Source organism: Gavia stellata, chromosome 2 (genome assembly GCF_030936135.1).
Source record: "Gavia stellata isolate bGavSte3 chromosome 2, bGavSte3.hap2, whole genome shotgun sequence".
Lineage (NCBI taxonomy): Eukaryota > Metazoa > Chordata > Aves > Gaviiformes > Gaviidae > Gavia > Gavia stellata.
The window spans coordinates 21,927,628-21,954,856 of NC_082595.1; the positions used below are offsets into that span (position 1 = coordinate 21,927,628).

The 27,229-nt window shown below is 38.9% G+C and overlaps 2 protein-coding genes across 5 annotated transcripts; one reads left to right on the top strand and one right to left on the bottom strand.

The window, feature by feature from the left end:
• The first annotated feature begins 219 nt into the window (after positions 1–219).
• EIF2AK2 (eukaryotic translation initiation factor 2 alpha kinase 2) lies at positions 220–20,134 on the top strand. Its single transcript, XM_059830321.1, has 15 exons — positions 220–415; positions 3,958–4,072; positions 5,373–5,542; positions 6,350–6,476; positions 8,157–8,233; positions 9,175–9,265; positions 9,724–9,758; positions 9,926–10,060; positions 10,539–10,658; positions 11,905–12,012; positions 14,656–14,848; positions 15,798–15,923; positions 16,452–16,547; positions 18,483–18,545; positions 18,625–20,134. Exons 1-15 carry the CDS (start codon positions 312–314, stop codon positions 18,742–18,744), a joined length of 1,680 nt encoding a protein of 559 aa, XP_059686304.1. The 5' UTR covers positions 220–311; the 3' UTR covers positions 18,745–20,134.
• Positions 15,845–26,654, bottom strand: GPATCH11 (G-patch domain containing 11). Of its 4 annotated transcripts, none has more exons than XM_059830330.1 (10): positions 26,619–26,654; positions 26,182–26,301; positions 25,867–26,093; positions 24,935–24,976; positions 24,735–24,855; positions 23,908–23,998; positions 22,629–22,733; positions 21,723–21,804; positions 21,096–21,177; positions 15,845–15,882 (listed from the first exon to the last, which is right to left on the bottom strand). In XM_059830330.1, the coding sequence occupies exons 2-9, from the start codon at positions 26,220–26,222 to the stop codon at positions 21,122–21,124; spliced, it is 765 nt and encodes a 254-aa protein (XP_059686313.1). In that variant the 5' UTR covers positions 26,223–26,301; positions 26,619–26,654; the 3' UTR covers positions 15,845–15,882; positions 21,096–21,121. The 4 variants fall into 4 exon arrangements, with proteins under 4 accessions (XP_059686313.1, XP_059686329.1, XP_059686321.1 ...); XM_059830346.1 differs by lacking the exon at positions 15,845–15,882 and adding an exon at positions 17,586–17,595; XM_059830338.1 differs by lacking the exon at positions 15,845–15,882 and adding an exon at positions 18,951–18,986.
• Positions 26,655–27,229: the final 575 nt, after the last annotated feature.

Genomic DNA, 27,229 nt, shown 5'->3' on the forward strand with positions numbered 1-27,229 from the left:
TTTTTTCCCATAGGATTTGGTGAGTGATTCAACCTTTTCCTGCCAAGAAATCTTCTCTAATCACTACATTGCCTGCTCTGCTTTCTAAATCTGTTATTCCAAGCATTGAGTCATCAAAACTAGTTGCAGATCAACCACTTGAATCAGAAATGAGACTTAGTTTTCCTTGAACTTTATGTTACCAGCACCAGTTTTCTATTTTGTATCACAGCAGTGGTCTGCCAGCATTAGGGGCTGTCTCTACACGATGGCTGGAGGCACAGGATAGCTTTGAATGTTGCTTTGCAGAACCTTCTTGAGATTGTGTCAAAATGGAACGTGAGTGTATGGAGAAGGTCAACAATTACTGTCAAAAGCAGAAGCTTACACTGGTTTATGCGGACGTCAGGAAGACCGGCCCATCTCATGATCCTGAGTAAGTTCACTATGCATGTCAATAAACATCAGGACTCTTCCTGCAATGAAAGAACTGGGTAAAGCTTGCAATCATAAAGGTTAATTTGCTGAAAGTGTGTATGTGGCAGGACAGCTGTTTGAAACGATAAATTGAGTGGTAGGGGAGTGGGGAGGATGTCATGTGACATTTTTCGAGGCGATGTCATGCGACTTTGAGGAGAAAACTTATTTCGGAGTTAATGGCCCTTTTTTTGGAAAGCAACAGCAATTCTCGTGTTACTGGTAACTATATTGTAAGTATGTTATGCGTTTGCCATGAAATCTCTCAGGAGGTGGGGCAGGTTGTATTTCAGTTTATGATCTGTGCTAACTTAGGTGCTTTGATTTTTATCAAGTTTTATAAAGTGTGGAAATTATTTGTGATTTATATTGTTAATTTCTAACCATAAAGATTGGATGTGTATTAATTGATTGGATACCAGCATGTTTTATGTGTAGTTAATTTTTGAAATTCTGTTACAAGAGAAGGGTCTTTTGCTTAAGCTGTTTTGCTTTTACTTTTAGAGACAGCTACAGGTGATGGAATATGTTTTATTTTTTAACACAAATACCGTGTTTTGCTGGGTTTTTTTTTTGGTTCCTTGTGGATTTTTTTTTTTTATTTTTGCTAGTTTGCATGAAGACAAGCCTTATGCTAATAATTAGTATGTTTCTTTTAATGTCTTCCATGTTGCCAGCCAGCAGTGTCTGTGCTGACTTATTGTTAGACCTGACCATAGTCCCAGAATAAATTAATATGTATTATCTGGGTCTCAAATGTTAATCAGTTGTCTTAATTTTTTCCCCATGCAGCTCATGTAATCCAAAAAAGTAACTCTTATCACAGTAATGGCCACAGCTGTGGTCACACAGCTACATCTTCATGCTTCAAAAGTGATGGCATGGGACTAACAGAATTTACACGTTTCAGATTTACTCATCCCATTTATTGCGCTTCTTCGTTCTTTCTGTGTGCTCTGCTACATTCACAAATATAATTCAACCCATTCTCTTGTATCTGTAAGTGATGTGAGGTGTGACAGTGGTATTTAGGAAAATCCTGGATAAGTTAGGCTGTTCCAAGGGGCACAATGTACAGTGTCTGGCTACAGCGATGAATGCTGTAAACATCCTTTGGTGCCTTTGTGATGCTCTTTCACAGTGCTCTGCCTGCTAATGGGATGCACGGGCCACTGCTGGTCCTGAGCTGGCTCCCTAACTCTTCTGTGCTGTGTCCCATGTCGTAAGTCCTCCTGCAGTTGTCTGAGGCATGATGCAGACATCACCTGTCATCTCCTCCCATCCTATCCTGGATTTGGTGCTCTAGCTAATTCCACTGCAATGTCTGGCAGGGTCAGTGCTGAACGCAATGTAAGAAGGTTGAGAGGGCCAAGGCTGGCTCCGTCCTGAGCAGCTGCGAGCTTTCTTGGGCTGGGAACGCAGTATGTGGACAACCAGGCCAGTCCTGCCTAAACCTGTCAAGCCTGGGCTGTGCTTATTAACTTGGGGTCCGTGGTGGATAAGCGTGACTGTACATTTGGGACAAACTCATGTAACACTCATTCAGATAATCCTCAACTCAGATAATTAACTCATGGGTCATTGAGACTCAGCCTGCAGATTTCCTCAGGATGCTTAAATAAAATGGTGAATTTTGGATGCGAAGTCATAGCTGAATGTGTGTAGTATTTACTGCTTAGATATGGGTTGGCTAACAAACCCTTTCCCGAAGAACGATCTTTCTTTCATGCTTTTTTTTTGTATGCTGTTTCCTATGTGTAGAGTATGCGGCACATTGTGGTGTGCCTGGTCCTGTTTACCTCCTTAAGATCTCTCGTTAAGACCTGCTTAGGCAATGACTGCAAGCACTATTCTGCATCTGCGTTGTTTTCCATCCAAACGTTTCATGAAAGTGAAGTGGAGAGTGAAGTTGGAATAATGAAAAAAGTGAATTCCTGAAGTCATTCCACTATTAGAGACAAATTGTCCCACAGAGAAACTCATGGTGCTATACCTAGACTGTTTCTTTGTGTGAATCTATCTTGTTGACTGTGAACTTGTGTATCTATATGCTCTGCTGCAATCTGAAGTACAGGCATACCCTGAGGTTATAATAATGGTCACTTTAACTTGATGCAAGTCTGTGCTGCTGCCAAAAGCAGAGATCTAGTTCTTGTTTTCTCCTCTGTTGCCTTTTGTGCAAAGGCCGTAGCAAACATTAGGGATTTTGCAGCTGCAGGACAAGTTGGATCTGGGTAAGAACTGATTCGGCTGAAAACCAGCTGTCACTGTGGTGGGTTGACCCCAGGGGGCTGCGAAACCCCCAACCAGCCACTCAACTCACGTCCCTGCAGTGGGATGGGGGAGAGAATCGGAAGGGTGAAAGTGAGAAAAACTTGCGGATCGAGATAAAGACAGTTTAGTAAGTGAAGCAAAGCTGTATGTGCAACCAAACCAAAATAAGGAATTCACTCACTACTTCCCATTGGTAGGCATATGTTTAGCCATTTCCAGGAAAGCAGGGCTTCATCATGCCTAACAGTTACTTGGGAAGACAGCATTATAACCCCAAATGTCCCCTCTTCCTCCTTCTTCCCCCAGCTTTTCTTGCTGAGTGCCATGCCCTATGGCATGGACTATCCCTCTGGCCAGCTGCCCTGGTTGTGTCCCTTCTCACACACCCCCAGCCTATTTGCTGGGAGGCCAGAGTGGGGAAAAAGAAAAGGCTTTGATGCTGTGCAAACACTGCTGAGCAATAGGTAAAACATTGTTGTGTTATCAACACTGTTTTAGACCCGAATCCACAACGTAGCACTGTAGCAGCTGCTATGAAGAAAGGTAACTCCATCCCAGCCAGACCCATTACAGTCAGTCCTGAGCTGCATCAATTCCCTGTTCTGACTCACGGAGCTGCTGTATGGGAAGCAGCGTGTGCACAGTTGTGCAACGGAGGTGAAAGGGATCAGTTGTTGAACGTGGAAGGGCAGGACTGGCTCTTTGGTTTTTTGGGACTGCCTTTAAATTCATGTCTCATGAAGCACCAGATACTTTTTTTTTTTTTTTTTTTTGCACTTATGAAATAGTGTATGTAGCAGTAGCTCAAAGGTGAGTGTAATGTCATGTCTGAATCCATGAAATCAAGATTAGCTAAATCTTTCCTGTCCATATAGTTTTGCAGTGCTGAGATGCTTCCTGGTGTTAGGGCTTCACAACCTTGCCTGTAACAATGCTGACCTTACGCATACTTTTGCTTTTAAAAAGCAGTTAAGGATTTAAAAATATTGTTAGAACTGATAAAGTACATGCATTTGTGACTAGGGAGGAAATGTTTAAAAATATTTCTACTAAAGAACAATGATAATCAGGAGTTAGATATAATAAAAACACATGAATACTTAAATACCTCCACAGTTAAGATATAGTGCTTTGTAGATGATAAAAAGAAAGTTGAAATCTGAGAAGGTTATTAAGTTTATATGAGACAAAATGTAACAATGTTTTAGAAAATTTCCTTCATTGCAGGTTCACAGTTGTGGTTAAAATAAATGATGTAGAATATGGTACAGGCACTGGTAAAAATAAGAAGGAAGCGAAAGCAGTAGCAGCAAAAAAAACCTGGGAAATGATTCAGAAACAGGTGAGTAAACTATAGGATTTAATATTTTTTTTTTTTGGTAATACAGTTGAAGATGAATCTCTAAAAGTAGCCAATAAAATATTGTTTTCTTTAATTTGGAAGAGTTTCTAATTATTTATCTAAGTTGTCTTTGTTCTGTCTTATTCAGTGCTTTTCCACTTTTCACCACTGAACTATTTTCCTTATTGTTCTACTACAGGCTTGGTATGTAGTATCGAGAGTGTTTCTTCCTCTGCTGTTACAGGAGGATGAGGAAATATATTTGCCTTTGTTAAGCTGCCTCGGTATATCCAGAGTAGACAGTGTTCCTTTTTCATCTTGACAACTGTTCAGTAATTTGATGTCTTCAAAACATTTGCAGGCCATTGTTCAGTGTGTCTCTTGCTACTCTGCTCATAAAACTGCTTACTTTCACTTGATCTGATTCATCTTTGTTTCCTTGTCATTATGTTCTTTATGGTACAGCTGATTCTATACTCTTCAGCCTTCCTTGATTTAGTTTAGGCTTGAATTTTGTTCCTCTATTTTCTGCCATGTGTTTTGTGGTAGCCATTCTTTATTTTTCTTTTTTACTCTGAATGCTTCTTTATCACCTTCCGAGTGAAATATTTCCTTACCTGTTTCCATGTGCTTTTTACTGGGTCACCATCATTACTTTAACACAATTGCTGGATGTTTGCTAATATATTTATACAGGTGTTCAAAAAACGTGTAGATGTGGCATTGCAGGACATGGTTTAGTGGGTGTGGTGGTGTTGGGTTGATGGTTGGCCTTGATCTTACAGGTCTTTTCCAACCTTATTGATTCTGTGATTTTATTAATGCTGCTAATCATGAGACAGCTGGAAAGTCCTGCTTTCCCCTCTTGTACATGCACAGGATTATTTGCAGCCCTTCCTAGTGGCAGCATCAGCAGCATCCTGCTGCCATCCCTTTTCTTGGCTCTGGTCAGGCTGTGAGAAAATTCAGAAGGCAGCATTTGCTTTTTTTTTTAATGAGACATTTCACAGCTCATTTCCTGTCTTAAAAGAGGTGGGAGGAGACATGGTGATAAGTTGTTAAAGACATTGGTGCAGTACTTGGAAAACTCGATTTACATTTATTTGGAAATTCAAAATGTTATCATTCTGGGTTGGGATGGCTGTCCTTTGCCACAAGGGACTCCGTTAATGCAAATTTGAGATTTCTTAAAAATATTTCGAAATGCTGGCAAACCTTGCAGCTATGTTAGATCTCATGCACTGTTTATTTAATCTATTTATTAAACTGAAGTTTTTAAGTTACCTGTTTTGTTTTATAGCCAGAGAGTCCTTCAAATATGCAAGCTGCAGAATTAATGACAAGTCCAGTGACCTTATTACCTGCACAAGCCAACGACTATGTCAGCCTACTAAATACGTATTCACAAAGGACGTTGCAAATAGTCGATTATCCTAACAAAAAACGTGCTGGAGATGCCCATGCTCCCATGTAAGTTGTACTTTGTCTTTGTACTTGCTTTTAATACTTCTTTGTGTTTACTAACACTACCATTAGTTACCCTGAGTAGTGTTAGATGACGACAAACACAGTAAAAATTTGGAGGTAGTCTAGAGAAAATCCAGTGGAGGGCCATTAAGGTGGTTAAGGAGTTGGAGGATACTGCATAGGAGGAGAGGCTACGAGGACTGAGTTTGTTTAGCTGGGAGAAGAGGTGGCATGATAGTAAAATGGCAGTCTGTGTTGACAAATTGTCAGTTATCTTTGTAGCTCTGGCACCTATGTGGACCTCTCGGCATATATTTTGGAAACCCCTGGGAACCAAGTGCCAAGGAGAGAGAGCCAGCTTGTGTCCCCTTCTGTATGTATTGCAGTCAGTGAGTTGTAGAAGCGTTCCAGTTAATGACAGCTGAGGGATGATAAAGAGCATCTACATATTTTAACTCTCTTGACGATATCTGCTGGAAAACTCCCCTTCTGTTCCCCTACAAAATCAGCCATTTTAAATTCTAAACTGCAGATGATTTGTGATTGTGGGTGCATATGATATGATGCTTTGAGGAGTTCAACCTTAAAAAGTGCTAAATATTCATCTCTGAAAATCGGTTATCTTGAAGGCATGTCAAATTAGTTATCTACCATTATTAATTAGATTAAATGTATATTGGAAATACTGTCCCGAAGATGTATATTTCAGATTTCCATTCTATAATGTCAATTTACTGTAGTGTTTAAAATCATTTAAATTAAGACTTGTCATATGGCATGTAAGATTTTATTCCCTGTTGTATTTTACAGGTTTTCTTGTAGCTGTACAATTGGTGGTTTTGTGTATGGAATTGGCACTGGAACTTCTCTAGCTGCTGCAAAACAAGCTGCTGCAAAACAAGCATTTGAGAAGCTAAATCAGCAAGATGCTCTAATAGTATGTGCTATATTTGTCCTTAAGACAGAAGTTTAATTCTTGTATCTTTAATCTTTGAACGGATTTCCTCATCGTATGTAAAAGCATATTCCATGGATTCCACTTAAGAGGGAAACAATCCATATTTTGGCGGGTTGGTTGGGCTACAGGATTCTGTTTGTAAAATTTATGTTGTGTTTCTATATTCAATTGCTGGATGGAAAAAAAAAAATCACAGTTGCTTTCTCTGTGTATTTGAGAATATGGTCTGATACGCTGCCGTTCAAGGATGCACATACACTAAAAATTTCTGAATCTTGACTACTCTAATATACTGGTTGTCTCCTGTGTGAAGTGTTGTCGAGCTGACTGCCTATGAACGTAAATCTCTTACTGCCTTCTGATGGATCAAAAATCTATTGTGAAACGTGAGAAAGGCAAAAGCAGGAGTGAGAATCAACAGGGCTTGCCTTCTGTAGTGTTCCAAGGCAAGGTCTAGTGAAGCCATTGCTAACACCATCCTCTGGAGAGCAGAGCTGTGTTCTTCATGTTGGCGATCGTATTTCCATATGTGCAAAAAATTACCAGAATTCTAATAGTGATCCAAACCCATTTCTGAAATGCACAGAACAGTACATATGAACTAACTTAAATGACATGTAGTTTAAAGGGAAGGAAGGCAGTAGGGGCAGGAAAGAAATATTTTTTTACTTTAAGTACTTTTTTCATTATTTGGCTGTTTACTGTGAATTTTAAATGCTCCTTTTATTGTTGTTTTTAATTTAACCATGTAATTAATGGCCTATTATAGCTCTACGATTCTTCCTTAATATTTTCGTGTGTTGTGAGCTTGTGGGTCTTTGCATTTTTGTCAAAGTCTGAAATTTACTACTCAAGCAGAACATCTGTAGCAATTATTCTAAATTTAGGCTAGGTTGTTTTTGTTTGGTTTTAATTTTTATTCATTCCAAGTGGTGTCTGTGTAAAAACAAAATGTAACTAGCAAAAAGTAGTAACAGCCCAGTACTCCAGAATTTAAAAAAAAAAAAAAAAAGGGTTGTGTTTGTTGGCTATCACTGAAACATAAACCCTTACTTTTTTTTACTTTTTGTCAGGTCATGATCTGTAACAATTGTAGGTGTTGCTTCTACTGTTACATTTATGCTCTTATGACATGGGGGCAAAAAAAGGGGAAGAACCTCTGCTAAGTATTTAGGATTCATTTTTTTTAGTCGATTTAGTAATCCAGGTTTTGCAGGGTTTTCACACTGAATACATCAAATGTCTTTTTGTACAGACTCAGATTTTCAGTTCTGCTGATTACGTATACCAAAGCCTACATATTTCTCGTTTTCCACACAGACAATTGTATATGCAGTAAACAATGAAAACCTTTGCTTTTAATAAGTATTACTCTTATCCTGATTTTTTTAATAGATCCCAGACTCTACTTCTGCAAATACGTTTATATAGTCTCAATATGAGTGGGAAAACACCCACTGTGACAGGGCCCTGTGTTTCACTCCTCTGGGTGGAAGTTAGGCAGATGCCTTTCTTCTGCAGTGCTATGAATGTTCAGTGCAGTTAACAATTTCCACTTAGGACCTTGTAATCTTCCCTCCCCCCTCTTTGAATGGCATCTTTTGCACGAGGGATTTTTTTTGTGATTTTGTTAACCATTTTTGTTTGTTCTCTTTTCAGACAGGAAGTGAAAAACCTAATGGCAGTTCTACATTTAGCAAAGATAGTGATTCCAATCAAGTGACAACCAAGTCTGAGTTGGAGTAAGTTGGGTTCACTGATAATGTGATAACAAGATGTATTTACTAGAGGGTCATGCGATCTAGTTCTAAATAAAATCTGTCATAGTTTCTTTAGTCCAGTATAAAGCATTTAATTTGAGTTTATATTTCTTAGACTTCAGAGCAAAATTTGTTGCACTTGTGCAATTTTATTTGAGTCCTTACAGGTTAGGTTATAATAATTTTAGAGCTTTCTGATATATTTTGCCATGAGTAGTTCTTTCAGAAGCATTTTTACTGTGATGTAAATGGAGTAACCTACCTCATTCAGTAGCATTATTTCAGGCGATTTTTAACAGTCATTTTACTATTGTGATGCTCTTGTGAACTCAGTAAAATTCAGTTTTGGTACTTTCCTGTGCTCCACATTCTTTCTTCTCTGTGTTTGGGTTTTTTTTTTTCATTTTTCATTCTCCATAAATCTTCATTTCCACCAAAGGGAAAATTTGCTTAGCGAAAGAAAATGAACATGCATAAAGTTTCATTTGTGATTTGGGAACCCTAGGTCAAGCCTTTTGTGTCCAGCAGTTAATTTGACTGTAGTGCCACTACCACTTCTTTTATGTTCTTTGTGCGATTATAAAACAAGCTGATATGTACAATGCTAGAGGTGGCTGCACGGCCTTGAAATAAACATCTGTATTTAACCTATTTAATTAAAGGATATAATAGAATATATGTCATATAGATATCTAAATATCATGGTATCATATCATAGAAATAGAGGAGTATATTATAAAATGTTATTATTAGCTTTCCAGCATAGTTTTGTAGTTCAAATCAGTCATGATTGCTAGTGCTTTTTCAGGTTTTGCTTTTAAAAACTGTGGGGTTTTTTATGCTTCTCTTTTTCTTGTGGCAATAATTTTATTTATGATTGTGTTACTTTCACCTAAAACTAGTCCATTATTTTTCAGTAACAGCAGTATTTGCTTTGAAAACTCAGCTGCAAAGTTGGTAGAAAAAATGGATGACATGGCAATGTATGAAAAGCCTTCACCCTCTCAGGTATAGTATGAAAACGGTCTTCCTCATTAATTACATTGTAGACCCTGAAGAGAGTAAGCTTCTTGTCAGAGTGTAGCATCAGTTTATTCCTTTATCCACTGATCACTAGAACACACATGTGCATTTTTCCTAAGAATATTTAGTACTATCTTACTGTTAACCATTAGTCACTTCTGTATTGTGGACCCAACTTATGTACTGTTGAACAAACGGGCAGTCCTCCTAAGAAAAGGGATCAAACTAAGCTCATATTTTCCTGTGGGAAGAATGATGAAGTCATACATAGCATATGTGAAAAATTTTAAGCTAAGATATGGCTTCATTCTTGTTACGTTGTTTATGTAAGGTATGAACACATTTATAGACAATTCCTAGACACATTTTCAGACATACTTTAAACTAAGTATAGTGAAAATATTGAGGATATCTCAGTTAAGTTTTTTCTCTTTTTCATGTAGAGAGCTGCACAAAGTTCTGCCCTGAAATTCAAAAGGTACGTGTTTATTTCTAGGTTGCTATCTCCCATAAACTATATTGCAAACCACTTCAGTGTTTCTGTAACTAGCAAAGAAATGCCACTATTGGGAGGTACATTTCTTTTTTCTTGTCACATATTAGAAAAACAGCTCACAATAAGTTTCGCTTTTATCCTTGTTGAAGAAAATTGGCAGCTAATTTTGATAATGCAAGAAACGAGGAAGAGAAAAAAAAGATGTCAGATTCAGATGAAAGTTTGCCAGATTTGGACACAAATATCAGTGAGGAGAATGAAACTCCATACACTGTGAATAAAAGGTAAGTAGGATTTGATTTTTTTTTTTTCCTAATAAGATCTGTATGGCAATTGCAGTATGTAGTGGTCTAGATTTGTTTATTTACATCAGAATGTAGAAAAATACTGCTGTAAAAATAACTTTCAAAGAAAATTGGTATCTGAGACACTATTTTTTTTCTGGAAATTTCAAATATAGTATAGCAACTGACATGCGATGATATTTAATGCTTACAACCAAAAGTCATTTGTGTGAAGATGTGAGGGTAATTGCCTTACGTGCTTTCAAGAGTCAGTTTCCCTTGTTTTTTTGATCTTCAAGACTATTATTTAGACCTGTATAGGTGTTGAGTGATCCCTCTAGAATGGTATTTCAGCAGATGTATTAGATCTGTCAAGATCATCTTTGTATCTTGTAAATTTAATGTTAAGTGTATCTTTATTTAGTGGTAAGTTATATATCTCAATGTTAAGTTATATATCTTATCTTTTTTTTTTTAGATTTCTTGAGAGTTTTAAAAATATAGAGCCTATTGGTGAAGGTGGTTTTGGGAACGTTTTCAAAGCAACAGCAAAGCTTGATGAGAGAACCTATGCAGTCAAACGAGTTCAATTCACAAAGTACGTACTGTATATTTAATTCTGTTTTTTATTTTAGGACAACCATAATCAAGATTTTAGTACTTTGCTTTGTTTCTTTAGTAATCCTAGGAGTGTTTAAGCAATTTTAATTATTAATTGTCCATTCTTTCTGGTAAACTGTTTATTTCTAAGTGAAGCTGAAAATGGCATGCAACTCTTGTTAATTTTTGCATGCACTGGAATAATTTCAGATGGAGCTGTAAAAAAAGTAGATTTGCTAAGTTCTACTTTCCCTAAACTCACTAGTGCTCTGGTTATTAATATTGCAATATGTGTTTGAAGAAAACTTATTAATAAAACATTGAAAGCAGCACTGTTACTTTTGACAGGTTACATGGAAAATTTACATATCAGTAATGCATAACACTATAATTAGGGAAAATAGAGAAAAATGAAAGTAATACATTTTGTCATTTGTAATTGGAAAATGCTTCATATATGACCCATGTAGTCATTATTCTCACACTGTGTTACTTGTCCTTTATAAAACTCAACAGAGAATCATGGTCTTAATTTTTTTATAAAAGTAATTTTCTGTAACCAGTAGCTAGTAGAGTATTTTATCAGCAGCTGAAAAACTTAAATTTCTTTTAGGTAATCTATTTGAAAAGTTTCAAGTTGTTGGAGATACTTGTCCCTTACACTGTGTAACTGCCCTTCAAATTCTTGTGTTCTTCACAATTATGTCATTTTCATTTGTATTGCAATCCTGAGAACTACACTAAAAAACATTCTACTGATTCTTCAAATAAAGACTGCTGGTCTGCTGATGGATTTGAACTTACTTCACTAGGCAATGTTACAACAACAAGTACAGGCCAAATTTAGTAATAGTTCCTCATGAGTATTTACACTGACTTCTGTATATGAAAGCAAACTTCAGAGTTGAAAACAAGGGTGTTTGCTACATTGTGTTCGGCTACCTAATGTAATTACGCATCGCAACTATCTGCTTTTTCCGCTTTTTTTGAGTGGGGCTTTCATTTCTAATATGGTTAAAACATTTTTGCACTTCGAATAACTGAGCAGATGAAAGAAAACCCACAGAATTTGTAACTACAGTTTTGAACTTGTATGAAGGAAAGTATCATGTTCTTTTTCTAAATTAATGTAAAACTATCTGTATACCACTACTTGATATCCTGTCTTTTATTTAACTTGGCATTTCCTTATAAAAATTTAATACTATTAGGTTTTGGTTTTTTTTTTCCCCTCATCCAAATAGGAATGTAAAGCGTGAAGTAAAAGAACTTGCAAGACTTGACCATGAACACATAGTGCGGTATTATTGTAGCTGGAAAGGGTGCGATCATGTAACTTATCCAGACTCAAGGTAACTACAAGATAGTAGTTTGTACTCACAAACTTGTTTACTATAGTTAATTTTGTGTTGTAAAAAGAAAGGCTGATGATTGGTTATAAATCATTACACAATTATAAATGCATACACATACTTACACACTGTTAGGAAAAAAGTCACAGTACTTTTCAGCAGCAGGTCGTATATAATTAAGTATTCTTTTCCTTGTTGAGTAAGATAACATTATGTAATTTTATCTTTCTCCTCTCTCTTAATATACAGAACTTGCTGAATCTATAGAGGAGTGTAAGAATGCAGAACTCAAAATTTGGGGCTAGAATTAACAACAGAAACTAAAAATTGTCTGGCAGTTGGCTGCCAAATCCCTGATTGCAAGTTTCCTTTTTTTTAGTAAGTACTGGTCAGCCAGTAGCTCTCATAGATTTAATTATTTCTTTAAGTTAGCATTTTAACCATGATGCCTGAAACAGTTTTGGTTGTTGAGAACAGAAATACAAAATTAAATGTTCTTTCATTTAGAGGTAGTCTTTCAGCACTAAGACTTCTGGGAAGACAGTGGTCAGAGTTTTAGTTGTAAGTTAGGTTATTAACTTTTCAAAGCTTCTGTGGTAAGCTTTTTTTCACTAGCTGTAAATTCATACCCTTCAGATAGGTTGCCACACTAACCTAGAGCCATAAAATAGTAATGAATTCAAAATTATGCTTGGCATGATATCTGTCCAGTGCACTCAGTAAATGAGGAATAAAACAGGGAAAAAAGCCTCATGTCAAAACCCAACCATTAATATGTTGGAGTCTCAATATCACTTATGCATTTTATATTGAACAGTTATTGGGTAAAAGACAGAAAAAAAGTCCTCAAAGCTGAGGTCCCAGCCTGGAATTCCACTTAGTGCCCTGACCTCAAGGCCACAGAGAGTCCCAAGCCACTTAATGCTTGTTCTTTCAGTGCCTCAGGCAGCTTTATTCCAGGGCACTCACATCACACAGTGCAAGTAGGAAAAAGTGGTGCCTCCTCCTCTTCATATTATTCTTCCCCTCACAATCTCCAGCTTCAGCCTATCCTATGGGCTGATGGTGAGGGAACTCTTCTGGAAAGTAGGAGGCTGTCAGGTGGGTGAATATATTTCATGAGGATTTCCATCTCTTGGAAGTCTAACTGGCAGACTGATGTCAAAGATGGTCACCCTCTTGAAGGGACAGAGGTTGAAAGAATGTGATCATTCTGAGTAGGAGAGGAAGGCTAATGCTGTGTTTGTTGAGCAGAATAGAGAATACCTGCCAGGGACTTGCAGCAGTTCCTACAGGGCAAGATGGGAGCCAAGGACAGTGCTATTTCCTCCTGTATAAGACATGCCTCTAGATAGGAGGGGAGCACAATTTGGGTACTCAGAAAACATTCAGTGTGAACAAGGAAGCAAGCAAAACTTTAGGAATATTCCAGGGGTATGTAGCAACTTTTTGCAGACGACACCAAGTTGGGAGGGAGTGTTGATCTGCTTGAGGGTAGGAAGGCTCTGCAGAGGGATCTGGACAGGCTGGATCAATGGGCTGAGGCCAACCGGATGAAGTTCAATAAGGCCAAGTGCCGGGTTCTACACTTCGGCCACAACAACCCCAGGCAACGCTACAGGCTTGGGGATGAGTGGCTGGAAAGTTCCCCCGCAGAAAAGGACCTGGGGGTGTTGATCGACAGCCGGCTGAATATGAGCCAGCAGTGTGCCCAGGTGGCCAAGAAGGCCAACGGCATCCTGGCTTGTATCAGAAATGGTGTGGCCAGCAGGAGCAGGGAGGTGATCGTGCCTCTGTACTCGGCTCTGGTGAGGCCGCACCTCGAATACTGTGTTCAGTTTTGGGCCCCTCACTACAAGAAGGACATTGAGGTGCTGGAGCGTGTCCAGAGAAGGGCGACGAAGCTGGTGAGGGGTCTGGAACACAAGTCTTATGAGGAGTGGCTGAGGGAGCTGGGGTTGTTTAGCCTGGAGAAGAGGAGGCTGAGGGGAGACCTTATCGCTCTCTACAACTACCTGAAAGGGGGTTGCAGAGAGGTGGGTGTTGGTCTCTTCTCCCAAGTGACTAGTGACAGGACTAGAGGAAATGGCCTCAAGTTGCGACAGGGGAGGTTCAGGCTAGACATTAGGAAAAAGTTCTTCACTGAGAGAGTGGTGAAACACTGGAATAGGCTGCCCAGGGAGGTAGTAGAGTCACCCTCCCTGGAGGTATTCAAGGAGCGTGTGGATGTGGCATTGTGGGATGTAGCTTGATGGACATGGTGCTGTGTGGTGTTGGGCGGGTTGTGGCTTGTTATTGTTGTTGTGTGGCGTGGGTTTTGTGTTTTTTTTTTTTTTTTTTTTTTTTTTTTCCCCAGGTTGGACTCGATGATCTTACAGGTCTTTTCCAACCGTACTGATTCTGTGATTCTGTGAACTGAGCAGGGATTCTTTCGTTTGCAGTTCTATTTATTTATATCTAGTACAAATAGGTCTAGGACCTTTTTAAAAATCAAAAGACTTGCAGACTTTGTTTTGGGGAGCTCCAAAAATAATAATAATTAACAAAAAGGTTTTTTAAAGCAGAGGAACCCGAGACTCATTGATGGCTTGGGAGGAATTGTATTTTGCCAATTTCAATGTGGTATATAATTTTCTTTTGCAGGCAGAAGTCAGACAAAGGAATTCTCTGTCTTTTCATCCAAATGGAATTATGTGAACAAGGGCCACTGGAAAACTGGATTGAAAAGAACAGACGAGACCGAAAGTATCATGAGATGGCACAAAACAAATTTTTACAAATACTGAAAGGAGTGGAATATATTCATTCTAAAGGATTAATTCATCGAGACCTCAAGGTAAGTAGGATAGATAATCTAAAAAAAAAAAAAAAAAGATGAAAGTAGTACTTATTGGAATTTCAGAAAATGTTAAATTGTTCTAGTCTTTTAGTCTATTATGTACCCTAGTAGTGTACCTCTCCTGATATTGCTAGTGATTAATTTTTTTCAGCAGCTGGCTGGACTTCATCCTAAAATCAGAAGGTAAACTGGAGGATCTCAGAATGCAGTAGTTCAAAAAAATCAGTAGTCATCAGGTAACAGGCATTTTCAGTGTATCATGTGTTACTGGGTCACAAGACTGCCTATTGGAAAAAGAAATACTAACTTAACTTGATAAAATAATTAAAACAAAGAAAGTGAAAAGCTGAGTCCAAGAAGTAGGAAGTCTGCTCTTGCCATATTGTAAAGGGATAGTTTATCCATCCTAATACGTACTGTGTTTGGTAACAACATACTCTAGTTGCTCTTATATCACGTATGCATACAAATATTTGAATGCTATTTTTTTGCACAGAATTTCAGTCTCTACAAGTGCACAATCATAAAAAGATTTTATTTCAGTATAAAGATTATAAAGGACAAAGTTGGAAGCCTTCAGGGCTTCATATGCCAGCTATATGTTGCTTACAGCGTTTTAAATCACTCACTTCGTGAAAAAGTCATTAGCGTGGTGGTGTTCTTAAAAGGGCTGTAGTGCGTCACATTAAATGTTGATCTAGGATGCTGTTCTCTTCATATAGTGTCTAACTCCAAACACCTAGAGAGTATTAGAGCTGAGAGATGATACAGTGATGCTGTCTTCGATGCATATTCTCTTCCTCTCAAGTCTTCCAGTAACCTGCAGTTCATGGACTTCTTGAGCCAGAGATTGAAATCTTTTGCATTTTGCATTCACAGTGTAGTTCCAGATGATGTTCACTGCCCACTCATACTACTTTTTTTTTTTTTAAATATATACATATAGCCTCAGAATATATTCATATCACATGAAGATAAAATAAAAATAGGTGACTTTGGTCTTGTGACTTCTGTGGCGTATGGCACTCTGACTGAGAACAGAGGAACAAAATCATATATGGCACCAGAACAGGTAATTATCCTGCTATACTAGTGTCTCTGTAACTAGATTTGCATTATAAACTCAGCATTGGATGCTCTCAATCCTAATCTCAGTACTCAACCAAGTTGCCTGAAGTTCCCTGGTATGACTGTATATGAGGATAACTGTATTCTGGAGAAAGCTGTCTGCAAGTGTGTCTGATGCTGCGTGCTGTAAGGAACGCTCTTGCAAAACCAGGCTGCCAGCCATGTATTTCAGTTTGAATTTAGGACCTCTATTAACTGTGGCATTTGAGTCCTTCTATTTGTTTCATTATCTGTGAGAGATAGATAGATACTGGCATGCCTTAACTGTATAGGTCTGTAGAAGTCTTAATTTCAGTGTGTTTAATGTGACATAATAGCCACTGTAGCAGAAGGGGTTAACGACTAGTAAGATCAAGTAGGAACAGTCCTGTAGCATTGGGGTGGAAAACTTCTACTGACTTCAAATTTTGCTTTGAGAAGTGCTGTCCAGTTGGATTTGATACCTACATTGTTCTTGTTCTAATCTTTGTAGTGCGGGGACAGCTATGGAATGGAAGTAGATATTTATGCACTGGGATTAATTTGGTTTGAAATTCTTTCAGCATCCAGTTGTCATGAGAAAATGAAGGTATGTAATCCTTACATTTAAAACAAAGTCTCACTGTCATTGTTTTGTCTTGCTGCTGGTATCACATGCCAATTGCATGCTAGAAGGAATCTGTATATCTCTGTACAGTCTCCATTTATATTTTCCCCTTGATTCATTTCTGTAAGGCCTGAAGTCCTCAAACTCAGCTGAAATGTAGTAACTGAAGAAATATTATTGGTTTTATTTCACTTATGTCCTACTGACATACACATTAAAGCCTGGGCATGCTAAAGAATAATGTCTAGCAAAAAAGATTCCAAATGTCTGATAGATCTTTTTGTTTGATCAGAATATTTGAAGGGAATATTTTTCTAATCTTAGAAAATAAAAATTATGAATGGCAGTTTTGTCTCTGCTGCGCTCTCATCTTCACTACACAGTGGAACAAGAACAAAGTTTCTACAAAGCCAGAACGCTTGCAGTTTTCCAAAATGAAAAAAAAAGTGACTTGGAATATGTAGCTTTAATTGAAAAAGATGTTACTTAAAAAAGAAAACAAGCTTTTTTTGAAAAGGTTATCTTTCATGCATCTTTTGCTTTTTCTTGGTACTCTGCACTTTATTGGTGTAACCGCTCGTATGCTTAAACCTATGTATTTGTTGGACAGCTATGTAGCTTGTCTAAAGTAATTGTAAGATACATGTACATGGTTGGACCCAGAAGCTCTTGAACACTGTTAGCTTGGTCCTTTTGCCAATATGAGAAAACCTTACCAATGTGTCTGCCTGACTTGCAGGTTCAACTGGCTCTGTTTAGCTACCTTGTAGTATTTTCTAAGACATCTTGTTCCTGCTCACAGTTGACTGTGCAAATGTGTCCACAGTCCCATGGTGTTTACAGTCAAAAGGACAAGACCAATTATTTAGTTTTGTTTCCTTAAAGCACAAAAATCTTGCGTCTGTAGGCAGGTAGGGAAGTCATGTGGATGGAAAGTCCTAGGATGGCCTTCAGCTGCTTCATCAGCTTAAAAAATAATTTCACTTAATGGAGCATGATAAACTCTGTTGTATGGTGCTGGCAAGCCCTGCTGAAAGAACATCATGCAAAAGTGAAGTTGATGATTATGAGCTGAGTAACTGGTTCAGCTGATGATCACCAGCAGCTAGGGTCACAGGCCTAAAACTGCTGCTGAAAAGGAGGGAAAAAGCTTGAAGTTCATGCAGGCTGTTGTTTTACTGCATACTGGTTACAAGGGCTTGCTAAGCCAGGCTATAGCATCTATAAGACTAGCTAAATGATTCAGGATGCATAGCTAAGTGTGCAAGAATATGACTGTCATCATTGTCAGGCACACATTACACTAGTTAACAGCAAAGCAAATGATGTGGACTGTTCTGTTTACCCAGAAAGCTACATCATGTGGAGAAATAGTTGTTACCCAGAAACAGTTTCTGAAAGCATGTAATTAGAAATCTTGTATGTGTTAGTTGCTTTGAACTCCACCGAGCATTTTCTGCAGTGACGTAGAAGTGCATGGTACTAAACAAGGTAAAAGGGAGGAAGCACACCTGCTTGGCTTGCAAATAGTAACATCCAAAGTAGGAAATTTAGTCATCTTGCTTTTTTTTTTTAATGTGGTAAAAGGACACAAAACCACTACTTTTAAATTAAGGAAAGGAGGATAATGGTTCTGAAATAGAGAGGATTGCTAAAACAAACACATAGTTGTAGAGTGTGAAGCTTTTAAGCTTAAAAAGGGACAACAGTTGATGAAAAGACCATAAAAACAAAACAAAGTACAACTAAATGGAAAAAACTTTCAAACTGTTTATAGTTACTTTCTTTTTGAAGCCTTACCTTTTTTGTAGATTTGTATTTTCCTAATTACTTCAATAAATTATATGGGTCATAAAGTGAGATGCAAAATATAATCACTGAAAACATACTGAAACTGTTGTCTTCTATGAATTTCAGGTATGGCATGACGTTAGAGAAGGTAAACTTCCAGAGGGTTTCACCAATCAATTTCTAACAACGGTATGGGATTTTTATACATTACTTCAGTTAGTTTATTTACTCTTAAAATTACTTATTGACATTTAATTTCTTTTTGCAGGCATCTATAATCAAAAAGATGCTTTCAAAAGACTCTTCAGGAAGATACTCTGCATCTGAAATACTCGAGTTTCTTAAGTCTGTTGATAAAGACAATTCACTTAAAACTCATACTCAGTAAATGCCCTTTTAAAAGGCTTTCAGACTGTGTTTAAATCCAGATTCTGATGTCTGTTGAAACTGATGAAATAACAGCAAATGCCAGAAGCAACAACAAGACTTAGGATATGTCTTCTCCCTGGTGTTTCACCTTCCTGTCATTGAGGAGCTCATCAGCCAAAAGGGTCACATCCCCATTCATGCCCATCAGCTGCAAACTAGGACAGCATGCTTCTGCAAGCAATCACTTGCAATTTTTTTCACCTGGAAACACAGGTTGTGGATGAGCTGAACTATATTGTACAATTAAGTACAGGAACCTAGTCCTTGTCTCCTAGAAGATTAAATTGATATGGTGCTAACTGGCCTGTGGCAAATCCCTGTATGCATGCTCTTAACATGTGCTGCATCCAGCTGCTATCTATTGCTTTCCATGGAAGAAGTGCTGTCTTGTGGTATGTGACTCAAACCTTTCTGATTTGTTCAGTGATGTTTTTAATGATTACTAGAACGCTCCCATTAATACCAAGACTAATTTTGGTAGAAAAGATACTAGGAATAGGTGTGGGTTATTCTTCACTGAATTTCAGTTCTTTAAGGTGAACGTTCTTATCTCTGCAAACTTGTTGAACACCTGCCACCTTCAGTGCTCTAGAATTTAAAAATACATACTTTTGAAGTAAACATTCCTTGAGAAGTTAAATGTTATGCATTCAGGAAATTTCTAGGAAATCTAGTTTAGATTTGTTCTAAACTTTTGAAAACCTTAGATTTTGAGGGTGTGGCATTTTTTTCCCGGAAAGGAACACTTAAGGTGCTCTTAATATCGCAAAAGTCTCCAGTTTCCTCAACAGTAACCATTTGAAATCCTGTGCTGACAGAGCACCTTAAACATTCTCTCCCATTCTGCTAGGTTTTAATTCCTTATTGTAATACTGAGGTATGCCCTAACCCTTAACAACCCTTACTGAGTGCATCTGATGGTCTTACTGTCAGCCCAAAAAAGGTTAACAGCAGTTTGCCTGTCACTCTTTAGTTGTACACTTCAAAGAGTTTAGACTTGCCTGGACTGGAAGAATTGTGTGTGTGGTGGTGGGGAGCAGGGAGAAAAGACAGGCAAATTAGTCCTTCAGATGCTTGTCTTTGAGGTGTATCTTGTCAAACTATTCATTGCTGTGGAGTCCATGTAACTCCATAGAGGTAAATGAGCAGAGATTACTATATGTGGTACCTATTTTTCTGCTTAGAGAAGTACTGTATGCTTTTTCTGAAATGTTAAATGGGTTAAAAGTGGGTGCTTAGTTAAAAGGAATATAAACAAATGCATAGTAATTTTTACATTCTTATGGTAATTACTGCTGATCTGCTGCAAGTACTTGTTGCTAAATAAAGAGTCTGATTTTACAACCTTTTGCAAGGCCTGAAGTTGTTTTTTTTTTTTTCTCTCCATATCATGAACCACAAACACATAGAGCATTTCATTATTCTGGACTAATTAGTATTTCTTTGCAGTGGTCAAGGTCTGGGAGAAATGATATCCTGACACAGACAAAATGCCACTAGTTCCACTTCTTCTTCCCTTTCACCCATAAAACTATACTTATAATATGAAAATTGCTATGTGACAAACTTTGGCTGAATATCCTTTACAGTTCTTGGACAGAGCATCCATAATACCATTACCTTCTCACTGCTGAATAACAGTGAGCTTGGCCCAGCAGGTTTTGGTACTTTTTTTTTGGTAGTATTTGTACACTTCAGCAGTACCTTTCTATTAGTGACTGTTTACAGTAGCACCTGCTGTTCCCTAAAAATAAAAGGTCTATAAAATGTATTTTTTATATATATTAAAAAACCAACATGATCTGGTACTATTTAGTTATGCAAAATATGCACCTTTACATACAACAGAATATTGGTTCAAATAACATCACTGTAATGTTTCACAAGCTTTTTTTTTCCCCACCAGGTCTAAGACAGTAAGGGGGGGGGGGGGGGGAGAGTCTGATGTTTAGACATATCTGTAAAGATGAAAAAAACCCCTGTTTAACACATTATACAGCAGAGTAACTAGCCAATATTTATTCCCTTACTCAAACTTGAATTTTATTATCACCTGATCTTGTTCAGTTGGGCAGAGCATAACTGAAGACTGTGGAAGGCTTAACCTGCCTCTTAATTATGGTATTTCAATTATAAATGCAAAGTTTTAATTCCTATTAAATTGTGCATCAACAGAAAATCCGTAAGATGCTTCAGAAATGTGAGTTTAACCTGTCAACATAACTATTCTTCTGCATACTTTGGTGTGAATTCTTCAGTATGGCACAGCTCCAAACCTTCTAAAGGATATTATGAACTATATATACTTACCTAGCACTCCTTCCTTTAGAAAGGCTTTAGTCATGATCTGTAGCACTGTCTCCAGGGCAGTTTGAAGATAAATCTTCAGAGTCTACAGGATAAGCAGAGAAAGAGTGAGTAATTCCAGCTCAGAGGAGGGAAAAAAACCAAGTTGATAGGATTTTTGAAGAATCCACATAAAGCAGATTAAATAGAATTCAAGAAGGCTTGCAAGTTATTAATTCCAAACTTTGTTTTAAAATGGTGAACATAAATTCTGCCCTCTTTGGTGCAGTGAAACTGGATAGTGTTCTAACTGTTTCAGAAACATCTGCAAGCTTTCACAGCTTTTTGCGGTACTAGTTTTAATATTTGAATTTTGTCTTCTCAGAACAAAAATAATATGAATACCAATTCAAATAAATGCCAATATGGTTCGTTGTTTTGGGGTTTTTTTTTGCGCATGTAAACACCTAAAAATTGGCTTACAATCAAAATGTACAAAGCTTTCTGCAAAAACCAGCAGCCTGGAAGGAAAATCTGCTATACAGATTTATAAGATCGCAGTAACAGAAATATAAAGGATATATTGTACTATTTGAGTCTAGCTACAAAAGCAAAGTAAAACACTTACTTACAAGACAGGTTTACTCTCACCTTCATAGGTTGTTCCACACCAAATGCAATAAAAGTGTTCTTCTCTCAAATAGGCAGTCAGGATGTGCAGCTTTTCTGATACCTAGAGATACGTATAGGTATGCCATGATCTGGGGCTCATGTGACATAAAAGTCTGAGCTACTAGCTTTGCTAAAGTAAGATTGTTTAACCATTTGCTACAGAGAAGCTACACAATACTGTAGCTCAGTAAGGCATAAAGTTTCCCAAATTTGTAGCATATGACACAGGAATTCATGATCTCTGGGAAGTTAACAGCTGTTGTTTGCTCATCCTTCTTTCCAGCTAGGAAACCTGCACTGAAGAGAGAGCTAAAAATATTACCTAGCTACCTTATTTCAAGTGTATGATATTTGTGGTGGAATTTTTCACACCTAATTTCTGCATATCAAACACATAAAGCTAACAACAGCTGTGTAATCTAATTCTCAAAAAAATGGGGATTTCCAGTGTCCATCTTGAGATAATCTGTAAAGGGTTTTCAGAAATTACCTAGTGATTCTAAAATTCAGCCTAAGACATCAGATATGGCATCCAAAATTAAAACTCAAAAGCAAGTAACTTTGATCAAACATGTGATCTTGCATATCAGCTAAGAGACAAAAATGTTTAGAATTTAATTTCTAAGCTACTTTTTCCAAAGATCAGCTTTAAAACAGATGAGCAATAAATCAGTGGTTTAATGTTTTTGTATTTTATCATGTAACTGCTATGAAAATCACTGCTCTAAGACTGCAAAGAGACCATTCACTACAGCTTGGAAAATGACATGTATACATGTATAAATTATATATGTATGTATGTGAAGGAAGGAATTAAAGGAATTTTTTTAAAGGATTATTAAATCTAATTCTGAATCAAACCATTAGTTTGGTTGCAGAGCTTACACTTAAGTCTGAGCTTGTGCATTCATCTTCCTTGTCTTCCTCATCCTTTTTGTCTTCCTCTTCAGGTTCTAGCCAATACCAAGTCTCCTTGGGAACATCAATATCCTTAAATAATGAAGGATTTAAATGAAAATGATCTGCTTTTGTAGATTTTCTTGTAAGATGCTGGATAAAACCGATTTCTAATAGGTGAGATGTTATGTTTTAAGACTTTCCTGTAGAGTATAACCAAGAATTACTAAAGCTGTAGTGGGAAACTAAGTACAGCAGTCCACAGGAAGGATTATTCACTTTTTTTTTAAAAAACAAGCGAATGCATGCTAATGTTAAATTCTATTCCATCTATGTCCAGTATGTGTAAGGATGCGCAGCAACATAATCTCACACCAAGGCTGTGAACAGATACCCTTTCATCAGTTGAAGACATGCTGCTCCAAGTTAGTTTATCAATAGATCACACAGTGCTTCCTAATCCACCTCAGGTAAAGTTCAAGAAAGAAAAGCCAAAAATATGATCTAAGCTAATTCAGCCAACTTTGTTTGAAGCAGACTAAGGAATATCAAACAATCTCAGAGGTTAACACCACCCAAGTTCTGCTAACAGGTTAATAGAGAAAAGAAAAATAACTGAAGTTTTCAAGTAGCAAAAATTTATAGTAGTTCACTGCTATTACCCATGTTATTCCTTGCAGATGGAAGGTACTTTATTTTGGGTTTGTTTTTCGTTTAAATGCTTCTTTGGGGAATCTGCTGATTCCCTCAATGATGATCCCCATCCTTGGAGATACTCAAGAGCTGTCTGGACATGGTCCTGGACAACCTTCTTTAGGTGACCCTGCTTGAGCAGAAGGGTTGGACAAGATGACCTCCAGAGTCCCTTCCACTGTCCACCATTCTGTGATGATGTTGCTCCCTCAGTTGAGGCAAACAGCACCATCATTTAGGACAGCCTGACTTTGGCTACTGAAAGATACACAAACAGCTCAAAAGTAACCACAAGAATGCAGAAGCAGAAACAGGTGAGCTCTGATGATGCAAATTAACACAGGTCCTCATATAAGATACCATGAGTTTGGTGTACACCTTCAAATATCTTAATAGTGCAAACAAATACTTCGAAATATTTTAAGAGGACTGAAGCATCGACAAACATCAAGACTTCAGGCTAGCTATCCCACAATTTTAGAGAACTTCCAAGAACTGAATCACTGGTTTTTTTGTAAGCCTGTATCTCTAACCCATAAGCCTTCCTTGCAACCTTCAAAAATATAGGTCTTACTTTTTGCATATCTAATTGCTGGCAGGCCCTCTGGCTCTTTCGGAGATCCCCTTCCATCTTACGTTCTTCTTGTTTGTTTTTGAATCTTATTCTGTTAAGAAAAAGTAGATAGCTAAAATAAGCACGTAGACAAACAGTGAGTGCATTACAGTCGATATGTTTTCTAAAATACAAAATTCAAGATTCTAGCCTTACTAATTCTCTCAGACCAGGGCAATGTTCAAGTTAAGAAGTCCTTCTGACATTGTTTCTGTGGGAGCACACAAGTATTTCTTGGGAATTATGCCTTCAAGACAGTGCTTTTTTGATCACACTATCCTGAACACTGTTTCTTCACCAGGTTTTTGTAAGACATGAAAAAAATGGTTCACTAAACATCTGCAAAAGATACAGCCTTCCCTAGGCTTTCCTTCTTCACATATAACAAGCAAATCAGGAGAAAATAAAAACAATAAAACCTAAACAAATTTACCCTGATTTTTAAAACCATTGTAGCAACATTGCTCAGGATTATCTGTGGATTTTATATTTAAAAAGATGACATGATTCTCTTTTTAAAAAAATTGCAAATAACTTGAGAAAACTTAGTATGTATATTGTTTGCATTATTAACATTTACAAAAATAAATGATGCAGCACACACTTTTAGCATTACAATGTTGATCTACTTTTGCTTTAGAACTGAGAAACAATTACTCTGCATTTCAACTCTTACCTCTCATTCAAAACATTCAAAACTAGTAACACATTAAAAGAATAACCAAACTTAAGGCATAAAAAGAATCGTTGTTTAGATGTTGCTTGGAGTATCAGTTACATCATTTTACCTGAACTGATCTGCAGCTTGTTCATTTGCTTGTTTTTTCATATGGAGTTTTTGTCTATAGTTTTCCATTTTTTCTTCAGCTTTTCGCTTTCTTAATTCCTCGTGACCAAGCCCACTTCTGCCTATGTAAATCCAAAAGATGAACATAAGCAGTTGAAAAGTTCTGATACTCAACTAAGTAAATTAGGAAGGAGCACAAACCTGTTTTTATGTTCAGAGGAATAGGTTCAACAATGCCTTCTCCTGTGAGGGAAAAAATAGGTCAATTTAAGAAATCATGTCTTTCTCAAGCTATGATTTGTGCAGTATATTCAAGTAGGCAAGCTGCTTTTGCCGTTAAATATGTACATTTTCTTGTGATTTTCTTGCTTGGAAGTTGAAAACTCCCAAATCAACGTACATTTAGTGCATTACAAACAACCCAGCTGAACTAGAACTCCCTCTCTTTTTTGGCTTGTCTGCTGGATTGCTATACTTTTTTCAGGACACTACCCAAATGAAAAAAAATGGTGTTGACTTGTTACAGGCATAACATGCCTGTGATGAAGGCTGCTTTGTTACAGCCTTCTGTAGCATTTTTCATTCTAGAATCTCACAACTGGACAAAGATGAAGAATAAAAAGAATCTGTCTGGGCTGGTTCATTTGTCAATTGTCTGCTAGAGACACGCTGAACTGGCACAGCACTTATCGATGCTTTGTTTTACTTATTTTACTTCATCTATTAAGGCTTCATCCTTATGAAGGCCAGAGTGCACCATTTGTTCTTCAGAATCCAATCACAGATTCAGAGAGAGGGGTTGACATTTTTTGGAACACTATTAGCTTTGCAAGAACATCAAAACATCCTTAATGCAGTTCCTGTAGGCATGCACATATGGAAGTGCATTTACTGAGCAGCAAGTACTGCTGCCTCCCTCGCATCTCTTAACAGTCCGTACCATTTTTATTTCAGTTTTTAGAGATTTGCCCTCATCTTTTGTTCTGCCACAACGCATTCACAGTTCAGTAGTGCTAGGGCTCTCAGAGAGGCATTTATTGACCCTGTCTACAAATAAAGTGGCAGCTACAGTCTGTAAAATATAAAGGTACACCTGAATATAGGCACACACTTCCAGACAGTGACAAGCTTACCACTTTTGCCAAGGGCCTGGCCGCTCTTGTAGCCCATCTTCTGGAGCAAAGCAAACCCTTTGTTCTCAATGCCCAATGCACTTTTCAATACCAAGTCCCGTCTCTCTTTTTCTTCTTCTTTTATACTCTTTTGTCTGTTCTTCTCATTGGCTGCTTTTTGCTTTTCTTCTTTCTGAATAGCTTCCTTCATCCGCCTCACCATGGGCAAGCCTGGCCGTACATCCTGTCTAAGAGTTAATAATTCCAGCAACTATTAGCATTTTTTTCCCACGTTTACAATCACTTAAGAGGGGAAAAAAAGAGCTACCTACTTACTTAATAAATAAATCTGACATGTAGTCTTCCTCTTCATCCATGTTTAGCACGCATGCCCTGTTTCGACGCCTTTATACCGTCAATACGCGTTATCACGCATTTTATTTCTCTGCAGATTACCTGAAACGCAGAACCTGCTTTCAAACGGAGGAACACTTGCCGCTCAGGTCTCCCGCCCTCGGCACGCGGCCGGAGGCTGAAGGGGCTCATGGACGAAAACACGTGAACCCGGGGGACCCCGGGCCGGGCCGGGGCCTCCCTTCCCCGGGGCACCCGCGCCGGGCTTCACGCCCATAGCGCCTTTTTCCGGGCTCCGCTACCGCCGACCACCGGCGGCCGCGACGCCTCTCAACCCCTGGAAGCCTTCGCCCGCTGCCAAGGCGCCCGCAAAGTCGCGGCGAAGCGGAGGGGGCAGCTGAGGGAACCTGCGCACTCACCCGGCTCCGCTCGGCTCGGCTTTGCCTGGCCCGGCCCGGCCCGCTCGTAGCGCCTGCGCGCGGCCGCCCCCGCCGGCCGGCGCCTGCGCTCCTCCCGCTTCCTGCTGCGGGGCCGCAGGTGCCTTCGCGCTGCTGAGGTGCGTAGGGGCCGGCGCCGTGTCGGGAGCAAAGCCGCTGGTGTCCCCCCGCCCCGCCCCGCCCTGCCGGTTCCCTCCCTGGCAGTCGGACCAGGGCGGGGGCAGGGGTAGGAGTTGAAGCAGCCGAGCCCACCGGCGATGGCCCCGCGGCGGGGGGCGCCTCACAGCGCGGGCCGGGGCGGCGCGGACGCGGCGGGTGAGGGGGCGTGTGTGGCTGAGCGTGCCCGCGTGTGTTCGTGACCGTGTCCGCCCCCCACCCCGGGGCCGCGGCCGCGGTGTCGCGCCTCGCACAGCCCGGAGCTGGCAGGATGCGGCCGCCGCACGGTAGGAGCGTAACGCGCGCGCCGTGACTGTTGACGGCGACGGGCGGGCGGTGTCGGCCCGGCGCGGGGGTCTGCGACGGAGCAGGCCGGTGGGTCCGCGCTTGCCCTTCTCGGCTCGGCGCCGCTGCCTGACGCCTCCGGCTGCCCCGAG

What these genes read in the sequence shown, in the direction of transcription:
- EIF2AK2 (XM_059830321.1), top strand. Translation starts at nt 312, where the DNA reads ATGGAACGTGAGTGTATGGAGAAGGTCAACAATTACTGTCAAAAGCAG. An exon ending in TAATTCATCGAGACCTCAAG is followed by an intron (nt 14,849 to 15,797) that starts GTAAGTAGGATA and finishes ATATACATATAG; the next exon opens with CCTCAGAATATATTCATATC. An exon ending in GTTGTCATGAGAAAATGAAG is followed by an intron (nt 16,548 to 18,482) that starts GTATGTAATCCT and finishes TATGAATTTCAG; the next exon opens with GTATGGCATGACGTTAGAGA.
- GPATCH11 (XM_059830330.1), bottom strand. Translation starts at nt 26,222, where the DNA reads ATGGATGAAGAGGAAGACTACATGTCAGATTTATTTATTAA. An exon ending in ATGTCAGATTTATTTATTAA is followed by an intron (nt 26,094 to 26,181) that starts GTAAGTAGGTAG and finishes ATTAACTCTTAG; the next exon opens with ACAGGATGTACGGCCAGGCT. An exon ending in TCCTCTGAACATAAAAACAG is followed by an intron (nt 24,856 to 24,934) that starts GTTTGTGCTCCT and finishes GGATTTACATAG; the next exon opens with GCAGAAGTGGGCTTGGTCAC.